The 22151-nt window shown below is 41.6% G+C and overlaps 1 protein-coding gene across 1 annotated transcript in view; it reads left to right on the forward strand.

Moving 5' to 3' along the window:
* Nucleotides 1-3551: 3551 nt before the first annotated feature.
* si:ch73-105b23.6 (fibrillin-3) overlaps nucleotides 3552-22151 on the forward strand; it is a 31070-nt gene continuing 12470 nt past the window's right edge. Inside the window, exons 1-12 of the mRNA XM_028604128.1 lie at nucleotides 3552-3573; nucleotides 8812-10893; nucleotides 12382-12504; nucleotides 12635-14629; nucleotides 15194-15327; nucleotides 16233-16400; nucleotides 16754-16933; nucleotides 17888-18479; nucleotides 19218-19367; nucleotides 19613-19830; nucleotides 20909-20984; nucleotides 21244-21534. Of these exons, the coding sequence (XP_028459929.1) occupies nucleotides 3552-3573; nucleotides 8812-10893; nucleotides 12382-12504; nucleotides 12635-14629; nucleotides 15194-15327; nucleotides 16233-16400; nucleotides 16754-16933; nucleotides 17888-18479; nucleotides 19218-19367; nucleotides 19613-19830; nucleotides 20909-20984; nucleotides 21244-21534 (6031 nt within the window). The remainder of the gene's footprint in view (nucleotides 3574-8811; nucleotides 10894-12381; nucleotides 12505-12634; nucleotides 14630-15193; nucleotides 15328-16232; nucleotides 16401-16753; nucleotides 16934-17887; nucleotides 18480-19217; nucleotides 19368-19612; nucleotides 19831-20908; nucleotides 20985-21243; nucleotides 21535-22151) is intronic.

A 22151-nucleotide genomic window follows, 5' to 3' on the forward strand; every position in this document is an offset into this window, starting at 1 on the left:
TTAATATAGACAGGAAGCATCAGTCTGCACTGCACATTTGTTCAGATTTTGTGGGGATGTGTAAACGTATAGGCAAATTTTGGGAACTAATCAGAAAACAGAATGTCATTTTCCATGTTGTCAGTGTGGCAGCCATTTTGGATTTATTTTTTAAATGGCAATGTAATGATTTAGTTTCTAGATTGCCATGCATGTTGCCAGAGAATGAATCTTAAAACTTTGGTGATCCCCTGACCTTCTCTCTAGCGTATAGCGCTGAGGTTTTAAGGAAAATGTCTCGACAACTACTGGATGGATTGCCATCATCAGGTCAACTTTCTAGTTATTACTCCCTATGACTAAATAGCTTACCTGCAAAACTATTGACATTCCCAACAGCCTCGTGCTATATTTTGTATTTAGTGCTAATTATCAAATGTTAGCATGTTAACATTCTAAATTAAGATGATGAACATGGTAAACTTTATGCCTGCTAAACAACATCAGGTTAGCATTGTCCTTGTGCACTTAGTCTTTTGAAGTGTGCTGTTCCTCCTGGGCGGTTTCTGTTGTTTGAGTCCTTAACCTCTGTGTGCCTTTTATTTTGTTGTTTTTATTATCATCATTACATTTCCGTTTGCTTTTTATAGTGTTACCTTCCATTTTAACTGTGTGTTTTACTTAACGTTGCCCCTTGTAACCCTGGTTTTGAAAGGTGCTTTATGAATTAAGTTGACTTACTTACTTACTTGTGAGCATGTTAGCAAAGCCCTGCTGTACCAAAGAATAGACTCACAGAGCCACTAGTCTATATCCACGACCTTCCACTTTCGGGCTTGCTCCGGTGCCGCTGGAAATTCCGCCGGATGTCACTCTTTTTGGCCGGATGGCCGGTACCTTCCGCTTTCTTTGTGTTGGAATTTTAAACTCTGGTGGATTTATGAGGACTATGTTTAACTGCTCCTCAGATCTCTGCAGGGTAAATCCAGACAGCTAGCTAGACTATCTGTCCAATCTGAGTTTTCTGTTGCACGACTAAAACTACTTTTGAACGTACACATGTTCCACCAAAACAAGTTCCTTCCCGAGGCTATTTTACAGCGGCACCGTGGCTCTGCGTGGTGCTTAGCGCCGCCCATGACGATTGTGATTGGTTTAAAGAAATGCCAATAAACCAGAGCATGTTTCTTTCCTGTCCCGGAGCGCTGTGTGGATTAGCCAGACCCTCCTTCGCGGCGCTGTGGAGGAGGTTCTGGCATTGCGAGACTGCAGAGCCACCAGCATGGCTGTTGGTCTCGTGAAAATTTTATCTCAATTTTGCACGGTCCTTGTCACTACTAACTCTACTGATGGGGAGTAGGAGAAGCCAGAAACAAAATGACCCTTTGTGTTGCCAACGTGTTCTTTTCATCTGCCAGAGAGAAGCTTTACTGGGAGAGTGTAATACACAAGAGGGTTCATGGTCAACACGGAACAGTGCAGAATCGAAATGTGTTTGTACCAGCTATAGACTGATACTGCACTATAACAACCCAGGCCATCACTAGTATAACATAAATGTCAAGTGTCACAAGGGTACACAATTGTACAGGCCCAAGTGATCAGATACTTCCATCTTTACAACGGGCCATAAAACCAGTCTCTTCCCACCTGTGGACGGAGCTCATAGACCAGCTTTGCCTTTTGTCTTATCGCTGCAGTAGCTGCTGCCAAGGATTTATGACTCTGTTTGTCATACGTATATTGTATACAATAAATGACATTATTGCTGAATGGCAGGTCCACAGTGTCACCGCCTGAAAAGATCTCATGAAATCTTAAACTACATAGTAGAATTTGCCTGGGAATAATAGCAGAACTGGATCAAATGTTTAAGAAAAGACATTTTGGTTTGATCTTACATTCAGCCATATGAATGGGATGTACCATACTGAACAAATACAGCTAAGAAAGAATGTACTCGTCAATTCATTTCACATTCGTAGGATTGTCTGATGTAACATAATTGTCTGATGATAATGATTATGTTTTACCAAATAGGTTACTCCAGAAGGAAAGATATGCAGCTTGTAACAGTTTGGTGGCTCACGCATGAAAAAAGTGGTATGACGTGTAAATGGTTTGATTAAACTCTCAAGTTATTATACTAATATACATATGATCCGCATGGTTTTAACACACGTCTTTTATACAAACTGATATCTCCAACAAATACAGAAAAAATCAAACCGTAAAATATCACAAATCCCTGATGAACAGGGGACTGAAAGTCATTTTGATGTCCTGTCTTCTTACAGTGAGGAGGACATACACCTCAGGGGACTGGTCCACTTATTGTGCGAGAGCTGACACACAAGCTGAGGAATATGGGTGTTCCCCTTCCCAGAGGTTTAAGATGTCAGGGCAGTGCATGGTATGGTGTTATGGGCCATTGTTGCGAGTCCCAGGGGTGGAGGAATCAAGAAAGGTGGAGAAATAAGCTGAAGAGGCTGCTTATCCATTTATTATTATCATTATTTCTTCCCCACGAAAGACTCAAGGACCACCAAGAGACGGGGAAATATGCGGTGAGTGCAAATCTCTGTTATTGTATTTGTGTATTCTCTCCTTTTTTTTTACGTCTTTTTTCTATTATTGGCTCTTCTTTTAGTTCATAGTTCGAAAGTTATCATTAATCCATTTCATGTGACCGTGACCCAGATTTCTTGATATATGTTTTGATATTTTTGATCTTTGTTTCATGGTCAATTCTTTTTATATGATTAAAGCATAAAGTCTTCATTTGGATACAAAGAAGGATGGTTCGTTCACTGATATATGGATCACTTCACAGATACTTTTGTCAGTATAACCGTAAAACAGTATTAATGATGTTAAGTTGAATCTCAAACCTTTGTATTATTATCTTACTGATATCATTTTGTTATTCAAAGTTGACCATGGTATAGTTATTATTTGAACCATTTGCTTTAAGTCGCAAATATGGTTTTAATGTGAACAGTTGTTGTGTTCAAATTCCTTTAATTTGTTCTATATACTGATGGATTGAATTGTTCTGTACAAAATGACAAATGAGATAGATAAGAAATATAATACAAATAAACAAAACAATACAACATATATAAATTAACAAATATAATTTAATAAAGGCTACCAGGTGAGCCTAAAAGCAGGACAATAATCTCTTAAAGCAACACTATGTAACTTTTAGCCCTACAGGTTGTCTCACTGGAACTACAAGTCGCGCTACCAGACGCGAGTTGTAGTTCCAATGAGACAACCTGTAGGGCAGGGGTCACCAACACGGTGCCCGCGGGCACCAGGTAGCCCCCAAGGACCACATGAGTAGCCCTCAGGCCTGTTCTAAAAATGAAAATTGAATATTGATATTATCTGTTTCCCACCTTGTTAAGTCATTGTTGATAATTATTGTGAGAAATCATTAACATGATCAGTGTCTTCACATAAATAAGTATCATTAATCATTAATAATCATATATAACTAAAAGCAGACTGAGCACATTTGTTATTTCAGAAGAGTGTATCAAACTGGTAGCCCTTCGTACGACTCAATGAGCCTGGCTTTGTCCAAAGGTAACAAAATCCACCTAGCAGTATCTCTAAAGCCCCCTAATTAACACGTTATGCATCGCTTCTTTAGTCTGTACGTTATACCAAACTAAAAAATGAAGTGGTTGTACGGAGGGTTATGTGCAGAACAATGTCTGAGTGTCTGAGTCTAGTGATTTCAACAAGGACTCCAGAAAGTCACCATGTGGAACCACAAATTGTCATTTCCTTTTTGGTACATATTATTATTGTAAACAAACAAGATGTAATTTGAAAGCTTGAGCGTTGCAGGTAGGCAATTAAAAAAAAAAATGTTACGGTTATTTTGGACAGAGCCAGACTAGCAGTTTCTCACGGCTCCCAATCTTAAAGCTTAGCTAAGCTTACTGGCTGCTGTCTGTAGTTTGGTATTTAACAGACAGTGGTATCGATCTTCTCGATTAACTCTCAGCAAGAAATCAAATAAGCGTACAGTATATTCCCAAACTACCAAACTACTTTCTCTAAATAGAATCAACTGTGTATATGTATGTATGTATATAGTATGTACTGTAGCACAGGAATTTCTCCAGTGCGGGATTAATAAAGTCTATCTTATCTTATATTTACACTCACAGGTCAATAATTTTAATCAATTATCGGTTGGTTCAGTTTGGTGAACAAAGTTGAGAGATGAATAAAAATGCCTTAAAGCATCAGTGCTTTCAAAAAAAGATTGGCCTTTTCTGGTGCACTATAACCTCACAAACAGTAACTCATTTCCCACTATAACCTCACAAACAGTAACTCATTTCCTTATGTTTCAAATGTTTTTCGGAAGGCTACAAGTGTTGAGGATAGTGCTAGACATTATGGCAGCTGTCCTAGTTGCAGTCCCTCAGAGGCCTGATGTGATTTACAGTAGACAGTTCTGCATTTATGTAATGGGAGTCTGCCTCAGTACTGTCACTATCCATCCAGAGCTTTCACCTAAGACACAGACAATGGCCTACAAGGCCTGGAGGGAATATTGACATTTAGATGGTAACCTAATCAGAACAATCCGGGATTGTTGTGGTATTCTCATAATTTAGCTCAACTACTTCCTCGAGCCATTGCCTATAAAACTTGGTGACTGATAGACCTGCATAGCACATTGTGAGAAAAACTAATTTTAAACCACATCATGCTGGTGTGTCTGGGTCTGACATCAGTTAACCCAAAACACTTTGAACACAACCTCATTTCAGTCTTCTCAGAGGATACTGTAGTAGCAGGGAGTGTCTGGGACATTTTTAGACTTCTGAACAATGGGTGTCCCAATTTACCATTAAACGTTTTCCACTATATTGGGGCGTTCAAACATGATGTACCCATGTTTGCTGCAGGGATTTTTTTTTTTTACTTATTGGACTTCTAAATCATTTGGTTTTAGAAAATAGTTATTTTATGGCCTTTTTTGAAAAAAAAAAATTGACTAATGGGAAGTTGAGAAGATGATGACCTTTTTCGAAACTATGGGATATATTAAATCTTTAAAAAATAAACTTTTTAGGAAATAACACTTTATTGACAGTTTTACAGACTGTGTTCATGGAGCCTCGATCATATTGGTAGTGAATGATATGCAGGGGCGGATTAAGGTGGTCAGGGGCCCCTAGGCTGCTCTTTGTGTTAGGCCCAATCATTGTGCTTTACTGGAAAAATGTATTTAGTGCCATACATGATCCACATGCAAATAATAATATTGACACACAGACACACACACACACACACACACACACACACACACACACACCAACTACCACCACACCACATAGGTAAAATGAGAAAACTACATCATAAAACTAACATCAACAGAGATGTAAGTGGAAAGAATACCAGATATTATCCTCTGCCACCACAGCACCAAAACAATTACAATGAAAATGTAACTAAACAGTAAAGCAGCAGAATTCCCTGGATTCACAGTTCAACAGCAAGCTGGTAATCACTTTTATCTTTATAAACCAACAGGTAGGCTACAGCATCTGCAGCAGTGCAGAACACCTGGTTTTACTGAGGCAAAATCACAACATCACTACCAGTGGTGGAAGAAGTATTCAGATCTTTTTCTTCAGTAAAAGTACTAATACCATACTGTCCTGCATTGAAAATGTTACTTAAGTAAAAGTATGTAAGTATCATCAGGAAAATGTACTTGAAATATTAAAAGTGAAAGTACTGAATGTCGAAAAATCCTCATATTTCTTAAACAAACCAAACAGTACTGTCAATCAACTAGTGTTTAATGGTCTATTCATCTCAGCTGACTTGTAAGCCGTTATATTGTTGGCTAGTTTAGTTTAGAATCAAACATCACATTTTATAAATTATATGTGTTTTGTGTGCAGAAATCTTAATGTGTAAAGTAACTAGTAACTAAATGAATGTAGATTAATGTAGTGGAGTAACTAAAGTAACTAGTAACTAAAGCTGTAACAGATGAATGTAGTGGAGTAACTAACGTAACTAGTAACTTAACAGATGAATGTACTGTACCAGATCAATGTAGTGGAGTAAAAAGTACAATATTTCTCTCTGAAATGTAGCGGAGTAGAAGTAGAAAGTGGCATGAAAAGAAAAGACTCAAGTACCTCAACATTTGTACTCAAATACAGTACTAGAGTACATGTACTTAGTTACATTCCACCACTGATCATTACTGAGACACAAACCACTGTGCAATACACTAAACTGTGAATAAAATAAAAATTAAAAAGCACAGCAGCACATAAAACTGTTATTAACAACAATAATGAAACAGCAGCACAACATGTAGGCTACATATTGTTGCATAATCATCACGCCTTTAGAATTTTTTTTTAGAATTTAGATGCAGGATCCGAGTTATAGGTAGTAGAAGGGACGGACTGGGACCAAAAATTGGCCCTGGCATTTTGGCCCAGACCGGCACACCACATAAGATCACAAATACCCCCCGTCCTTGCTCTTCCCTGAATGTGTATAGCAACTCCTACTCCTTAAAACTATTAACGCCATGTAAGGGGTAAGCAAGAATCATTGAGAGTTGACACATTAAATACAAAAAAGTGCCATTTATTAATATAATAAAACTGTATACTCCTCATGAATCATAAAAAAAATATATATATATATATATATATATATATATATATATATATATATTATCATTTCACGACTGAAGAGGCCCTGTGCTTTAATTTCAAGAGGTCTAGCAAGAGTTTTTGTCTGCCAATGCAGATAGAAAAGCTACAATTCTCATTAAGAAAGCTTGCATGATGTGCAACGTTTATCTAGGCTACTTTAAGGACACAAATGCACAAGCACAAGCTTAAGGTTTGATGAACCTTAAGGTGGTGTTTTGCTTATTATTAAGATGTAGGCTACTTTGTTGAATGAAAGGTAGGCTAATATAACCTAATAATAATAAAACGGTGAGAAAATGATCAGTCAAGACTCAGATACCCGCGCACGTAGCCAAACTAATGCAATGATACAGTATAGCATGCCTATTTCTTTTATTGTTGTAGTGTTACCATCAACAGTTTGTCCACCACTCAGTTTTGTCAAGGGGTTAAGTGTTTTAAGGGGAGTTGTGTTTACCGCAGCCGGTTGTAGCCTCACTCCCTCATCTCTGTCCCTCTCCTCCTGAGTCTCCTCCTCACTGTGCATGTCACTGTAGCCGACACCAGCACCACTATCATCGGCCACGGGAGCTGATGAAGGTCCTGCTACTGGCCAAAACATGTCTGTCCATTTGACACATTTGGCAGCGTTTTTTTTTCTCACGCAGCTTCTCAGCACCTCCTTTGCGTTTCTTCTCCATGATCTCTATCACTGTTCTAGCCTGGCAGATGCACACCCGAAACTGCATGCAGGCAGAAATCCCAAAGAGGGTGCTGTTTAAAGATATGCTGTCCTCTTCATTGTCTTGGTTAACCTTATCCTCACCTAGCGCCACTTCACAGCTAGCTGCTGCTATAGCGGCATGTTCATCGCTTTGGACTGTTGTTCTTCATGTCTGTATCCCCAACAGTTGTCGTAAAATAAGTTTGTCATCTTTGGCAGCGTTGCCAAATACTTATCGGCGTCTTTTTTCTTTTTTTAGACTCATCTTGCTTCGTCTCTGTTTGTGTACTTCCAAGCTCTCCTGTCACTGTGTTTATCTTTCGCGCCGCGCACCGTTATGGACTAGTCCATTTCAATTTGAAAGTAGGGGGTGTATGGAAAAAAATAGTATTTTTGACTAAAGTGTTTTTTGGCCAGCCCAGAGTCAATTGAAAAAACAATGGGCCAATTAAAAAATAAATGTTTCTTATGGGCCAATTAGGGTCTTTTTTTTTTGCGCTGAAGTAAATTCAAAATAATAATAAATTGTCTGGCTAATCCGGGGCCCCTGCACACGTGGGGCCCCTAGGCTGCAGCCTCAAAAGCCTGTGCATTAATCCGCGCCTGATGATATGGCTGATACATAATCAGTATTTCATGAATAACAACAATGGAAAAACTTGAAAAAAATCTGCAAACTTTACCTGGTATGAATAATTTGCATAATTGGATAAGTCAGAGCAGAATGCCAGTAAATGAACTCTTTGGGTGGTGAGTCAGGATAAGATGGTAGGTCTACATGTGTTACACAAACTAACAATAGTTACCCGACCATTGTTCAGTGGGAGGAAAGTAGGCTGTGGAAACACAAAGTACAGTCAGAAAGGTAAGACATACTTTGCATTTAGGTCAAATCAATAAGTTACTTCCTATTTCAAGAACAGAGTTGGATGACATTTCAGATTTCAGGTGATGCACGGAGACATAATCCCTAGAACTGAAGCCACTACGTGTTGTTTACAATGACATGCTGTTACATGCGAAATAGAACCATCTCTCCTTACCTTCGCAGGGATTACATCTGTTTTCTCTCTTCTTCACCCATATATCTCTTGTAGTCTACTTAGTAAGATAAGATTCCAAATATGCACACTGCCCACTATGTTTCTGAATAACAGACAACAGAACATTGATTTTCTTGTCTTTGCCCACACAGGTTTCCACTCCGGTGGCTGATGAGTCTATTTGCAGGGCTGGAATACTGCTGTGCAGGTATCTTACCTTCAGTTAAACTATGTTTGTTGTTTTTACCCAAACCCACAGACAGTAGACACAAAATGTGCTCCATAAACAAAATTATAAAAATTGAGCTGAAACATAATCAAATGTAGTATTCCTCAAGCTCCTCTCTTTTCCTCTTGTTCTTTTCAGTTGCCGGCCAGAGTGACTGCGAGGCGGCAGGCAGCAAGTGCCACCCTCAGGCTGAGTGTCTGAAAGTTAGAAACAACTTCACCTGTGTGTGCCGCATGGGCTACCAGGGCGACGGTCTGCTGTGCGACGACATCAATGAATGTCTCAGTGGCCTGCACGGCTGTCACTCACAGGCCCGCTGCGACAACACCCTGGGCAGCTACAGCTGTGTCTGCCTCACTGGATATGTTGGAGATGGCACCAACTGTCAGGATATCGACGAGTGCCAAAACGACAACGGGGGTTGCCATGCCAATGCCCTGTGTACTAACATCGCGGGTGGGCGCCAGTGCCAGTGTAAAGTCGGCTTCAGTGGCAACGGCTTCCAGTGTAATGACGTTAACGAATGCACTACCCCACGAATCTGCCATTGGAACGCAACCTGCACCAACAACCCTGGGTCCTATGTGTGTACCTGTAATGCTGGCTATAAGGGCAACGGAAACTACCTGTGTCTTGACATAGATGAATGTTCAGAGACTCCTCGTGTGTGTTCTTCGTCACTTGGCTACAAAGGCTGCATAAATCTGCCTGGCAGCTACCGCTGCACGTGTAACACTGGCTTCGAAAGTAACGGGCAGAGCTGTGTGGACATCAACGAATGTGCAAGCAACATCTGCAGTTTATATGCGGACTGCATTAACACCATGGGGTCATACCAGTGTACCTGCAAGAGTGGTTTCGACGGAAATGGACTGAAGTGTACAGACATAAATGAATGCAATGAAAGAAATCAATGCGATCCCAGGGCTGCTTGTATCAACAGGCTGGGGAGTTACGAGTGCACCTGTTTGGGAGGTTTTATAGGAGATGGTCGACTGTGTGAAGACATTGATGAGTGCGCAACACCCAACATCTGCCCTTCTACCAGTAGCTGCGTCAACACTGGTGGGTCATATTACTGTGACTGTGGCAGAGGCTTCATCTTGAATAACTCCAAGTGCCATGACCAGGATGAGTGTGTGGAAGGCCGCTGCAGCCCGTACGCAACCTGCACAAATTCACCTGGCTCCTTCTCTTGTCAGTGTAAAGCAGGGTACAGGGGAGATGGCTTCACTTGTGCGGATGTGAACGAGTGCTCGCTGGCTAAGCAGTGCCACTCCAATGCCTTTTGTGTTAACCTTCCTGGCTCCTACAAATGCACCTGTCAGGTGGGTTATTCTGGAGACGGGGTGATCCAGTGCAGTGATGTGAACGAGTGTCTGGTGGATAATGGAGGTTGCAGAAACAAAGCTACATGTGTCAACAACCAGGGTTCCTTCTATTGCCTTTGCCAGCCAGGCTTCATCTTGGTAAATCAGACTCTTTGTCAGGATATAAATGAGTGTAAGGAATTGAACAATCCATGTCGAGTGAATGAAGAGTGCATAAACATCGACGGGTCATACCAGTGCCCCTGCCAGGGCGGTTACTACCGCCCTGCTAGCAACATGGTCTGCGTTGATATAGACGAGTGTAAAGACAACCCATGCCATGTCAATGCAACATGCCTCAACACCATCGGGTCCCACACGTGCACCTGTAAGCGAGGTTTTTCAGCAAATGGCGCCCAGTGTAAAGATATAGACGAGTGTTCTGTGAAGGATACATGCCACCCACGGGCACTATGCACCAACGTCATGGGGGACTTCTTTTGCTCATGTCAGCAGGGTTTCAAAGGGGATGGCTTCTCCTGTCAGGATATTGACGAGTGTACCCTCTCTGATACCGTTTGCCCAGCCTTCTCAAAGTGTATCAACTCCCCTGGTGCTCATGTCTGTTCATGTTTGAATGGCACAGTGGCCTTTAATGGTACCTGTGTGCAACCCAGTCCATTGTGTAACCCTGTCTGCCACTTCCATGGCCTGTGCCACCAATCGCCTGCTGGATACCAGTGTGTGTGTGACCTGGGTTACGTGGGTGACGGGCTGGCTTGCTCGGATATAGATGAGTGCCAGAGGGAAAACATTTGTCCTCAAAATGAAACGGAGTGTATGAATATCCCAGGATCGTTTTCCTGTGTCTGCAAAAAGGGCTACACACTCAATGGAACACAGTGTGTTGGTAAGAAAGTTATTTTAATTGTTATTTTCAAATAAATCTATTAAGCGTGATTAACTTGATCTGAATCGCTGTCCACATCTCTGAAATGTCATTAATTCATACGAATCAATCATGAACATGATACCAGGCTCAATGAAGTGAAACAAAAATAACAATTGAGTCTGATTCTTATACTATGATTAACTGGACCTATTTAAAAGAGTAGTTCATAAACTACACTTAAAGGTGCTGTAGGAAGGATTGTGAAGATGTCAGAATTTGAACATCGACAACTTCTCAGTCCCTCCCCCCCTTCCTGCTAAAGCCTTAACGGTCTCCTAAGCCCCTCCCCCCACAAGGGAGAATGAATGCGTGTGCATGAGCAGTGATTGACACGCAGTTAGACACCCTTCCCCCTGGCCATGATTGGCGTATCTGAACAGGGAGCTGTGGATTTTTGCAAATCACACTACCAGATGGTAGTGCCAGAGGAGCTGGATTTTTTTTTTTTATTACCTGCTTCATGTAGTTCTACTGGAACATAGGGTCAGTTTATGACTGATTTTTTCTCTAGAAGCCATTATCCTTTATTGTTTTCTCTTCCAATACATATCAATCAAAAAGCAGACGATGAATACAAACACAAGACATTTTTAAGGAATTGGTGAGGCAAATAAGAAAAGTGCATTTTCCTGTCACATCAGGAAGTTCAACCTAATCCTAGTAACATTTAGTGTAACTCCCCATTTTAGTTATGAACAAAAAGTAAGTTTAGGGCTAGCAAATAAACTCATTAAAACTATTGCATTAAAGGTTACAGAATTCATAATGCAAGGAATGATTCTCAGTCAAATGACATTTAAATGAGATCTAATTTTGTAAAAGCACTTTTTTTTAAATTTTAAAACAATAATCTTCAAACAACAACTGGACTAAAACTGCACATCTTGTTTGCATCTGGAAAGAAATCCTATATTGTCTATTATTGGACATTTCATTTAGATGCATCACGTAAGTGCTGGATTAAAAATTGAAAGTGTATCTGTTTTAAACAAATAATAAGTACAATGCAAAGAGAAAGTAGAAGAGACATAAGTAAGTGCTAGCTAGAGTTGTTAAGATGTAGTCTGAAAAGGTGAATTTTTAGCCTGTGGCAGAAAGTGGGCTGTGGCAGAGATAATATTCATTACAGGACAGGGAGTGACATACCACCCACTCCTCCTGCATCTAAGTCAAATGAGTTTCCACACATTTGGATTTGACGTGACCAGAATAATAAGTCTACCTCTTTTTCTAAAATTCTGATATATTATTTTCTTTTTAGCCACTTAACTCAGCCATTTGTTTGACCTCACTTCTAAATTAAAGTTAATCTGTAAAACTTGGCTTTTATAACGCCCAAAAAGCATACACTGATACTGAATTGTCCTCTGAAGCGATGCTGTTAAGCTAAACTATCTCCCTCTCTTTCTCCCTACCTCCCTCCTCATTTGTCCATCCCCTTTCTAGATGTGAACGAGTGTAAGATGGGGCAGCATGACTGCAATGAGTTTGCCCAGTGTGTCAACACAATGGGCAGCTATTCCTGCTTCTGTCTCAGTGGCTTCACAGGCGACGGGAAGAACTGCTCTGGTAAGTAATCCACTCGTCATTATAAAACATCCATTACACTAGTTGGTTCTTTTGCCCCCATAAGTGGACTCACCTTCAACACAATTTGGGACTGTTTCCCTGACACTGTCCCATTTTGGATGAATTATAGACTTTGATGAGTGCCAAGTCCAAAATGGAGGCTGCCATCCTGTTGCCAGCTGCACTAACACGCCTGGATCTTTCTACTGTGCCTGCCCACCTGGCATGGAGGGCAATGGCTTTGCCTGCCAGGATGTGAATGAATGCGAGCAGAACTCCACCCTGCTACACAACTGCAGCACCCAGGCTTTGTGCCGCAACACAAACGGGTCCTACATCTGCCGGTGCCAGAATGGATACCAAGGTGATGGCTTTGTTTGTGAGGATGTGGATGAATGCCAGCTGGCCACAACCTGTAGCAGGAACATGATGTGCAGCAACACCCCTGGTTCCTACACATGTTCGTGTATCTTGGGCCTGGCATATGACTGGGGCACATGTGTGAGTGAAGACACATGCCTGAATGCTAGTGGCACCTGCCACCCATTTGCAAAGTGCCACCCATACCAGGGTTCCTTCTACTGCCGGTGTGAAGATGGTTATAAAGGAAGTGGCACCGAATGCTTGGATGTGGATGAATGCGACGAATCACAAGATCGAGTCTGCCCGGCTTTCTCCTACTGCTTCAACACAAATGGCTCCTACATCTGTGACTGCTGGGAAGGGTTTCAGGACAATGGGACCCATTGTCAGGACAAGGACGAATGTGTGACGGGGAACTTCACTTGCCCTGACAACAGTACCTGTACTAACACAGAGGGAAGCTACGAATGTGCCTGCGACCCAGGCTTCTCAAGCAACGGCTCCCGGTGTTTGGATGTAGATGAGTGCTCCTTTGGCTTCGTCCGGTGCCCTAAATTCTCCAACTGTCTAAACACAGTTGGGTCTTTTGTCTGTAATTGCTGGGAAGGTTACCAAGGCAACAACACTGACTGTGAGGATATCGATGAGTGCCTAGACAACTCTACTTGCCCTGAGCATAGCACATGCATCAACAACAACGGAAGCAACCTGTGTATTTGTGATGCCGGATTTTCCAGCGTGGAGGACTTGTGCGTGGACATCGATGAATGCGGTGACATGGAGCTGGCGGAGCTTTGCACCAATGGCAAATGTATGAATGCTATTGGCTCATATTACTGTGAATGCATGGAAGGATTTTGGAGTAATGGGACAAAGTGCATGGATGTTGATGAATGCTCAGATTCCCTGAACTCTTCAGTGTGTCAGCGTCATTCAACATGCGTCAACCTCGTTGGGTCTTACCGTTGCCCCTGTAATGAGGGGTTTATTCTGAGCGGGACAGAGTGTCAGGATGTGGATGAATGTAACGACCCCGGTGGCACCCCTTGCCCAGAGCACTCATTGTGTAACAACAGAGCAGGGTCTTTCTTCTGCCTGTGTTCTCCTGGCTACACACCCACTAGCGTTGGCTGTGAGGATATCGACGAGTGCAAGGACAACACCACCTGCCGCTTTGACCAGGTGTGCACCAACCTGCCTGGAGCGTACAACTGCTCTTGCCCATTGGGGTATCACGAGGAGAAACAAGCATGCGTCGACACCAATGAATGTGAGAATTCACCGTGCCACCCCTCGGCTCTGTGCTGGAACACCCCTGGCTCCTTTTCATGCCACTGCCATCTAGGCTTCGCTGGAAATGGCTCCTGGTGCAAAGATGTGGATGAGTGCGTTGCCCTGACCAAACCGTGCCACCCTCTAGCTCGCTGCTACAACACCCCAGGGTCATTTGTATGCGTGTGCATGGCTGGCTTTGTGAGTATTGGGCCACTGTGTGTAGACTTTGATGAGTGCCAAGAGGCTAATAGCCCGTGTCACTCTGCTGCCACCTGCTCCAACCATGCAGGAAGCTTCACATGCTCTTGCAGTCAGGGCTGGATTACTTCCAAAGACAATGGTCGTGGAAAAGGAGGATGTGTAGACTTTGATGAGTGTGTGTCACCCACGGCATGTCCTGGGCAAACATCCTGCACCAACCTGCCAGGGTCTTACAACTGTTACTGTCCCCAAAACAGCACAGTGTGCAGAATGATGACTCAGAAGGGTTGGTTTTGCCTTTGTTAATCATGTGTTTTTTTTGTGAAAACTTGCAGGCATTCTTGAAATGTCACATCATTGTTGTCAGGTGAAAGCTTTCAATCTAAAAAATGTCGGTATGTAATGACTTTAAAAAATAGCCTTGGTTTTAAGTAGAAAACTTTGTAGGTAACGTAAAAATGGTAAACTTCATCAAAACATAAACACTGGTTTTAAAAGTTTTTCAAGGGTTGTGTAGAGCTAGCAGAACAAATTAGAGTAAAACATTTAATTTGGGTAAATTAATTCAAAGGCAACCAACGTAACCTAATCAAACTACATTTTAGAATTGATGTTCCATCCATTTCAGTTCCTCTGCTGCCTCACTGAGTGACATGCTAACGTTACTATAAGAAAGTTGCCTTTCACAAAGTCAGCAAAGCTAACAACCTTACTTCTATCCACACTTTTTCCATTCATGATGTCAAAACCGTCACCGTAATACATTAGCTGAATACTTTGGTTGATGACAATATAATGCAGCTATTTTTAGTTTGGCCACTGATTAACTGTTTTTGTGCTCCCCCAATAGAGAGCAGCCTGTACCCCTTTGGAGCAGAGGTTGGTGATAAAGGAGTAAAGATGGACACAGAAGATGGGAATTCCCCATACATCACGCCACCGATGGGTTTCCTTTTTATGGGAAAATTGTACGTCAGGGTTTATGTAAGTTCCTAAGTACATTTATCTACAACCAGTGGCGGTTCTAGACCATTTTAAATGGGAGGGGCAGGCTGGGGCCACATGCAGTTTAAGGTACCAAATGTATTAAGCACAACTGTTACATACCACCACCCCTATAGGTTTGGTTCTCCAAAAGACTAACTATACACACATAACAATACACTCATTCATTGTTAATGTACATTTTAGTTATCACTGACCATACATAAATAATGTGGCGTGAAAAATTTACAAAAGTATTCGCCCCGGTTTTAGGCATAATAGTATGTGGGCAATGGCTTGCCCCTCCTTAGAACCGCCATTCTCTTCAACACTAGAAAGATGTCAGAGAATACATACTTCTGCCAAAGTTAAAAACTCTATTTTTTGGGAGATTGTTAAGAATCTAAATGTCTCATCTCCCAAAGTAACCTTTTAAGAAATTCCTGGATCCACACCAAAAATGAATGATTTCCCGCTTTCTAAGCCAATTTAATTCCAACTTACCAACATGTTTAATTAACAAGGTTTTGAAAAATTAAAACATGGCCTCCTTGGCAAAGGTAACTGTAATGCTCAGTGGAATATAACAGAATGCTGCATAACGTACATGACAATCTATAATGTGTAGATGGCAGCATTGCCAATACAATATGTGATCCCTATGGGCTTACATGGTTTGCTAAAGGGTGTACAGCAGTGAACTAGAGTAGCAGACATTTACACATATCTTCTGATGAAATCAGGATAACAAAAATGACACAAAGAAATAAAAAATAGATAAAAGAGACATGTTGCTATAATAACTTTAATATTAGCCATAAAGTTCGGATTTCATAACAGAAGAGGACAGTCAACATTGTGATATCTGTTTGATATCATGTCTGTATCTCCCTTTCCTTTCTCAGTTTTCAGACAATGGCCTTGTCCACTTTCAATCTGTCGTTGAGAATGAGCAGTACCTGCTCCCTGCTCCTTCAGCCAGTGGTTTCCCCGACAACATAAATGTGACCCTGTTAGCTGTGTTTTGGGATGATGCTGACCTCACGCAGGGGGACGGACGGCTGCTCTATCAGGTTAGAAGTCATCAGGGGTTATGATCTGGCTGGAGTTAACATTAAGATTAAGACATACTTTATTGATCCTGCAAAGGTAAATTCCATTTTTCACTCTGTTGTTAGTTATTACACACATTACGCACAGGCCCGAAATACACACACATGCCCAGGACCTATACGTGCACTAATGGAGAGATGTCAGAGTGAGGCTAAATGAGATAAAGTGAAACTGGTGTTTTTTTTTTGTGTGTTTGTCTAAGAACAGCTTTGTTTTTTTTTGATAAAGATCAAATCAAGCTGCCGTGTAATATCTCATGATTTTGCAACCTTTCCTTTACATTACTCCTCTTTTTCTTTCTCTAATCTTTCAGGAATACCACAAGCTTGATATGTCAGATGTCTACTCCCAGGTAGTGTTTAACCGTACGGCAGACGATGTGACAAAGTTTGAGGAGCAGAGAGGCAAGCCTGCCTTCACCCCTGCCTGGATCCTCAAGATCACCTGGGACCATGTGATGCCCGTCTCCTACCAGAAGATCAACTTCTCAGAGGTAGAGAGAGTCAAATCCAATTAGTTCTTTCTTTCTTTCTTTCTTTCTTTCTTTCTTTCTTTCTTACTTTCCTTCGTTCTTTCTTTTCTTAGCAAAAATGATGATGATCAATAACTGTTTCATATTGAAAGAAATGCCTAACGGGTATACTTTTTGCACTAGATGTTCTAAAATTACAGCACAGTTACAGTTTTAGGTTTCTCTCTAACTAATTTATTTATTTGTTATTATTTTCTCTCTAACTAATTTATTTGTACAATCTTGTTACATAGTATTAAGCTTTGAATTGGAAGGAAAAAAGTAGCTAAATATGCATGTCCTGCATGGCATAATTCACATTCCCAGTCGTAATACTGTAGGATAAAACACACCATTTGAATATAAAAAAAATCACTATTATCATTATTTGAAACTCTTTCTGACTAAAGCTCTACCTATCTCTTAAATCTCTATGTAGCAGAGTCAAAGGTGTGATGGAGCAGGGGGTGTTACTGTTTGCTTGCATGCGTGTCCTACTTTATGTGTTATTGTTATGTGCAATCTCAATCCTTTAACCGTCAGCTCAAAGAAAGCAGAAATTCATAATTCCTGAAACACGTGTGCTATTTATTTTAACTTTGGTGCCACCTTGGGGCTGTATACCTACAGGGCTTGAATGCAAAGTATAGTGATATCTGCTGCCACCTGTCTATTGTTTGTCTTATTGCAAATAGTGTACATTTTTCATTGTTTGTGAAGTCATGCTGTTCTTGAATGGTGTGACTTGTTTTACAGTGTACCGTTAGTCAGTGATACAATGATTGATTAAAATCAGGATCAATTATACCGAAATATGACACTTAATAGACTGCTAATTCATGAAGATACGTGTCTGGCACTAAGATAAAATAAACTGGGTTTATGTTGGCTTTCACTGTACTTGATACCTAAACAGTTCTGATTTGTCATTTTCAGACTAACACTTTCCAGTGTGTCCTGACCACCGATGGAGCGCGCTCCTTTGCCCTCCTGCGATACGGGGAGATGCGTTGGGGTCCCGGCCAGCGAAAATACCATGACGCTCTCATCGGCTACACAAATGGAAAATCCTCCCACAAGGAGCCCACTGTACCCCCAGAAAACCTTTTCGGGCCTGGGGGCAGATACAGGCCCCAGGAGGTGAAAGGGGTCATGGGAAAGTTGGGTCAGCTGGTGTACGATTTGACAGCATCAGCAGGGTCGGACGTGGATTTGCGAATGAAGTGCCAGGCGTGGGCGATGAAGGAGCCTGACCCCGCTGCGTGGACAAAGGAGCTGTCTTCATGTCCCTGCACCCGCGCCCAGGCTCTGGAGGACCTGTCCTTCTTGCAGGATACTACTGATGCAGGATCGAGGGTGAAGACGCTGAGGGGTCAGCGGTGGGGGGGCGCAGGGGGGCATGTCTTCCAGTCCATCCTGTCCAGCAGACAAGGTTCAGGGAAGAGATGTGTGTATGACCCAGATGGTCCGCTGCTGGCTGGGTACAACGAGCGCTACTTCTCCGGAAACAGCATACAAAAACATATTGGTAATTTGATTTTTTTTTTTAATGTTTGGTCAAATCCAACATTAAAGTAGGAGTTATGGTACAATGCTTTTATCCAGGGTTGTTTTCAAGACAGCGTTAGTTGAATCAAAGTCTAGAATTGTTTCAGACAGTGCAAATAAAGTTGGATTTAAGACCAGGACCAAAATATGCATTTGTTTCTCAATTAAAACAAAGTTTTGTATAATGATTTTTTTAAGTATAAACAGAAATATATATTTTTATATAAAGGAGCTTTGTACTGTATACATCAACATTTTAGTCATTCCTACATATAAAGTTCCTATCAGTGACTTAGTTTGATATATTTTCACAAACCAATAGACAGAAAAGAATTTGCTTTTAGTTGATAGGATTATTACGAGCTACTGTTACTATTACTGTGAGTCAGTGAGATGTTGTGAGACACATGTGCATTGCTGGGATCAAACCTGCAACCTTCTGCCTGGGCATACTTGTTCTTGATATTTAGTGCCTCTCAAAGCTCATTTGATGGCTTGGTTTTATCCCACCAAGTGTCTGCACTGTCTGTTTTATTTTTGCAGGATTTTGTTGGTTTTGTGGTGTCTCACTTTGTTGTAAACCACGTTGAGCTACACTCTCTGTATGAAAGGCGCATAATAAGTTTATTATTCTACTTACAGGACAGTATGTCTGACTACTAATTGATGCTGCCACAGTCACTTGCCTACGTATTTTTAATCAGACTTCTCTCTCCAGATGAAGATCTCCTGCCATTCCAGTGGTGTTGTATCGAGTCTCCTCTATGCCACCTTTACCTCAACAAGAGACCACTGGACCGATGCCAAGGTTGCAGCTGGTCCGGCCCTGACGGCTGCACTCTATCCAGGCAGGCGACGCGGGGTGTAGGTGAGGGATTCTTCCTAGTAAACACAGAGCAAGCGAAAAACCAGCAGAAGATCCCATGATGTGCAGTAATCAGTGGAAATGTCCATTGTGTTTAAGTTATACTGGTGTATACATCCAGTCGGGATAGTCAGCGGTCTGTCTAGTCCCAGAGAACTTGTTGTAGCTTTTAATCGAAGGAGACCACAGTATGATGAATTTAAATCATATACCAGAAAACCTCTCTTGACTCCATGTGTCCCTTGCAGGGATGGTGTACGGCAGCCTCCATTTCATCACCTTCGATGGGACGGAGTACTCCTTCAAGGCCCTTGGCGAGTTTGTGATATTGCGTATGTCCTCCGCCATCGGCTCTAATATCTTCACCCTACAAGGACAGACTGACAAGCTCCGCACAGACGCAAAGGGGATCATTGAGGTCCCAGTGGTGGTGCGCATGGCTGCCTTCCACCAAGGCATTGGCAAGGTCAGGATATTTGTGTGTGTAGAGGGAAGACAATGTAACTGTGTGTGTGTGTGTGTGTGTGTGTGTGTGTGTGTGTGTGTGTGTGTGTGTGTGTGTGTGTGTGTGTGTGTGTGTGTGTTTTACAGAGAGAGAGAGAGAGAGTTTGTGTGTCTGAAAGGAATTGTTACATTTTGGAAAATAAGCCTATTCACTTTCTTTGTGCGAGGTCGATGAGGAGATTGACGGCACTCTCATGTTGTGTTTAAGGTTAAATATTATGCTCATTTTCAGGTTCATATTTGTATTTTTGGTTTCTACTAGTACATGTTTATGTGCTTTAATGTTCAAAAAACACATTATTTTCTCATACTGTCTGGATATACTTGTCTGCTCTGATTGGTCAGTGTTTCCATTGTCATTGCAGCCGGGGAATGACTGTAACGCACTATAGCAGCACTTTCTACCGATATAGTATAGTTGTGACATCACAACTGTACATAAGTCCTGACAGTTTCTAAATACTTTGTGCATTTCTTTGTGGATTGTGCGTGTTGATACTTTCACAGTATTCATATAGCACCTCGACCTGCTTTAAACACACTTTCATAATATGGGACCAAGTGCAAAGCTGTAGCTGGGAGGTGGTTAGACTAGCTTAGAATAAAGAAGCAGATAGACAGCTAGCCTGACTATGTCCAAAGTTCAAAATACCTCCACCAACAATCTTGTTTGTTTAATCCATACATAAACAGAAATATAAAAGTAACTACTTGTGGTCATGGGGAGTGCTAAGCTAAGCTAATCACCTCCAGCTTCATACTTAACGCACATGAGAGTGGTATCAATCCCCTCATCTAACTCTGGGAAAGAGAGCGAATTGGTGCATATCTTCTCTTAAAAAGTATAAATATCAATATCAATGAACATCCCTAACTTGTTCTATTGTTGTGATGAGGAATACGAGTTTCAGTATCAAGATCTTTGGGAGAAAAAAATTGCCATTGACTTATTTTGACTTCCCTCAAATAATTGTTCCACTGTACTGTCAAGACAATCATCATAATATTATATATCTCTAATATTCCTGTATTATTTTCAGATTGAATGGAGATGTGTGGAGAAAGGAGACGGACTGCAGATTTTTGTGGATGATGTTGAAGTCCCTGTAACAGTTGGTAATGATCACCACACACATCTGACATGCAATGACAACAAGCTGTTTTGTTTTTGTATGAGATGCCATAGTGCAGAAGCAGATAAAAAAAATAAGCCATTGTACGCAATCCTGTACCTAGGGTTACATAGCGGTTAATAACATTTTTTTTTTGTCAAACTCAACCTACACAAGTATGTATCAAAAACCTAAAAGCTGTAGTAGAAAAACAATCTTGATGTCTTTATTGTTTGACAAATATGTCCTAACTGTCCTTTCAGGTATCGTGCACGTGGCTGAGAAGGACTTTGCTGTGCGCTGTATGTCAGTGAATCGCTGTGCGGCGGTGTACGCCAGTGGTCTCCACGTGGTGGCGTGGCGGGTTGTAGGTCAAAATCAGCTGGCGGCCATGGTGGAGGTTCCTCAGACCTTCTACAACCACACTGTGGGTCTCATGGGTCTCTGGAGCGCCAACCGTTTCGACGATTTCCTCATGTCTGACGGCAGGCTCCTCCCCTCGACAAACCTCAACCCCCCCTCAGAGGAGAGACTCCACGGCTTTGGCTTGTCCTGTGAGTGGAACATACTGTAGATACATACAGTTATACCATTTAATCGTGTTCATGACATTGTACAATGTTTGGACTCCCTGAACTAAAATTCTTTTTATTAACCTAATAATAATAATAATTTTATTTATGGGGTATCACCCAGTAAGAGCGTTCGCCCCATGTTGGCTGAGTCCTGCAGCGGCAATGGTTCGAATCCAACCTGCTGCCCTTTGCTGCATGCCATGCCATCAAAATGTATGTAGCACGTTCACCTATTAAGCACAAAGTGCAAAATTTACATTACATTACATTTAGCTGACACTTTTGTCCAAAGAAACTTACAGTTGCTATATATCAGAGGTTGCACGCCTCTGGAGCAACTAGGGGTTAAGTGTCTTGCTCAGGGACACATTGGTTGATGTATCTCAGTGGGAATCGAACCCAGAACTACTGGCGTTATTCAAAGGACAAACATTCCACCTTCTTTTTCTTCCTTTCTTTGCATTCACCAGGCTCAAAAGCAGCTGTTCTTCCTCATCCATTGACTCCAATATCATCTTAGCAACTGTTGACATTGATGTCAATGCTGCTGCCAGTTCTGCCATTGTTTACCTTATTCTTCTTCTTCTAGTCCGTAG

Source organism: Perca flavescens, chromosome 17, assembly GCF_004354835.1.
Source record: "Perca flavescens isolate YP-PL-M2 chromosome 17, PFLA_1.0, whole genome shotgun sequence".
Taxonomy (NCBI): Eukaryota; Metazoa; Chordata; class Actinopteri; order Perciformes; family Percidae; genus Perca; species Perca flavescens.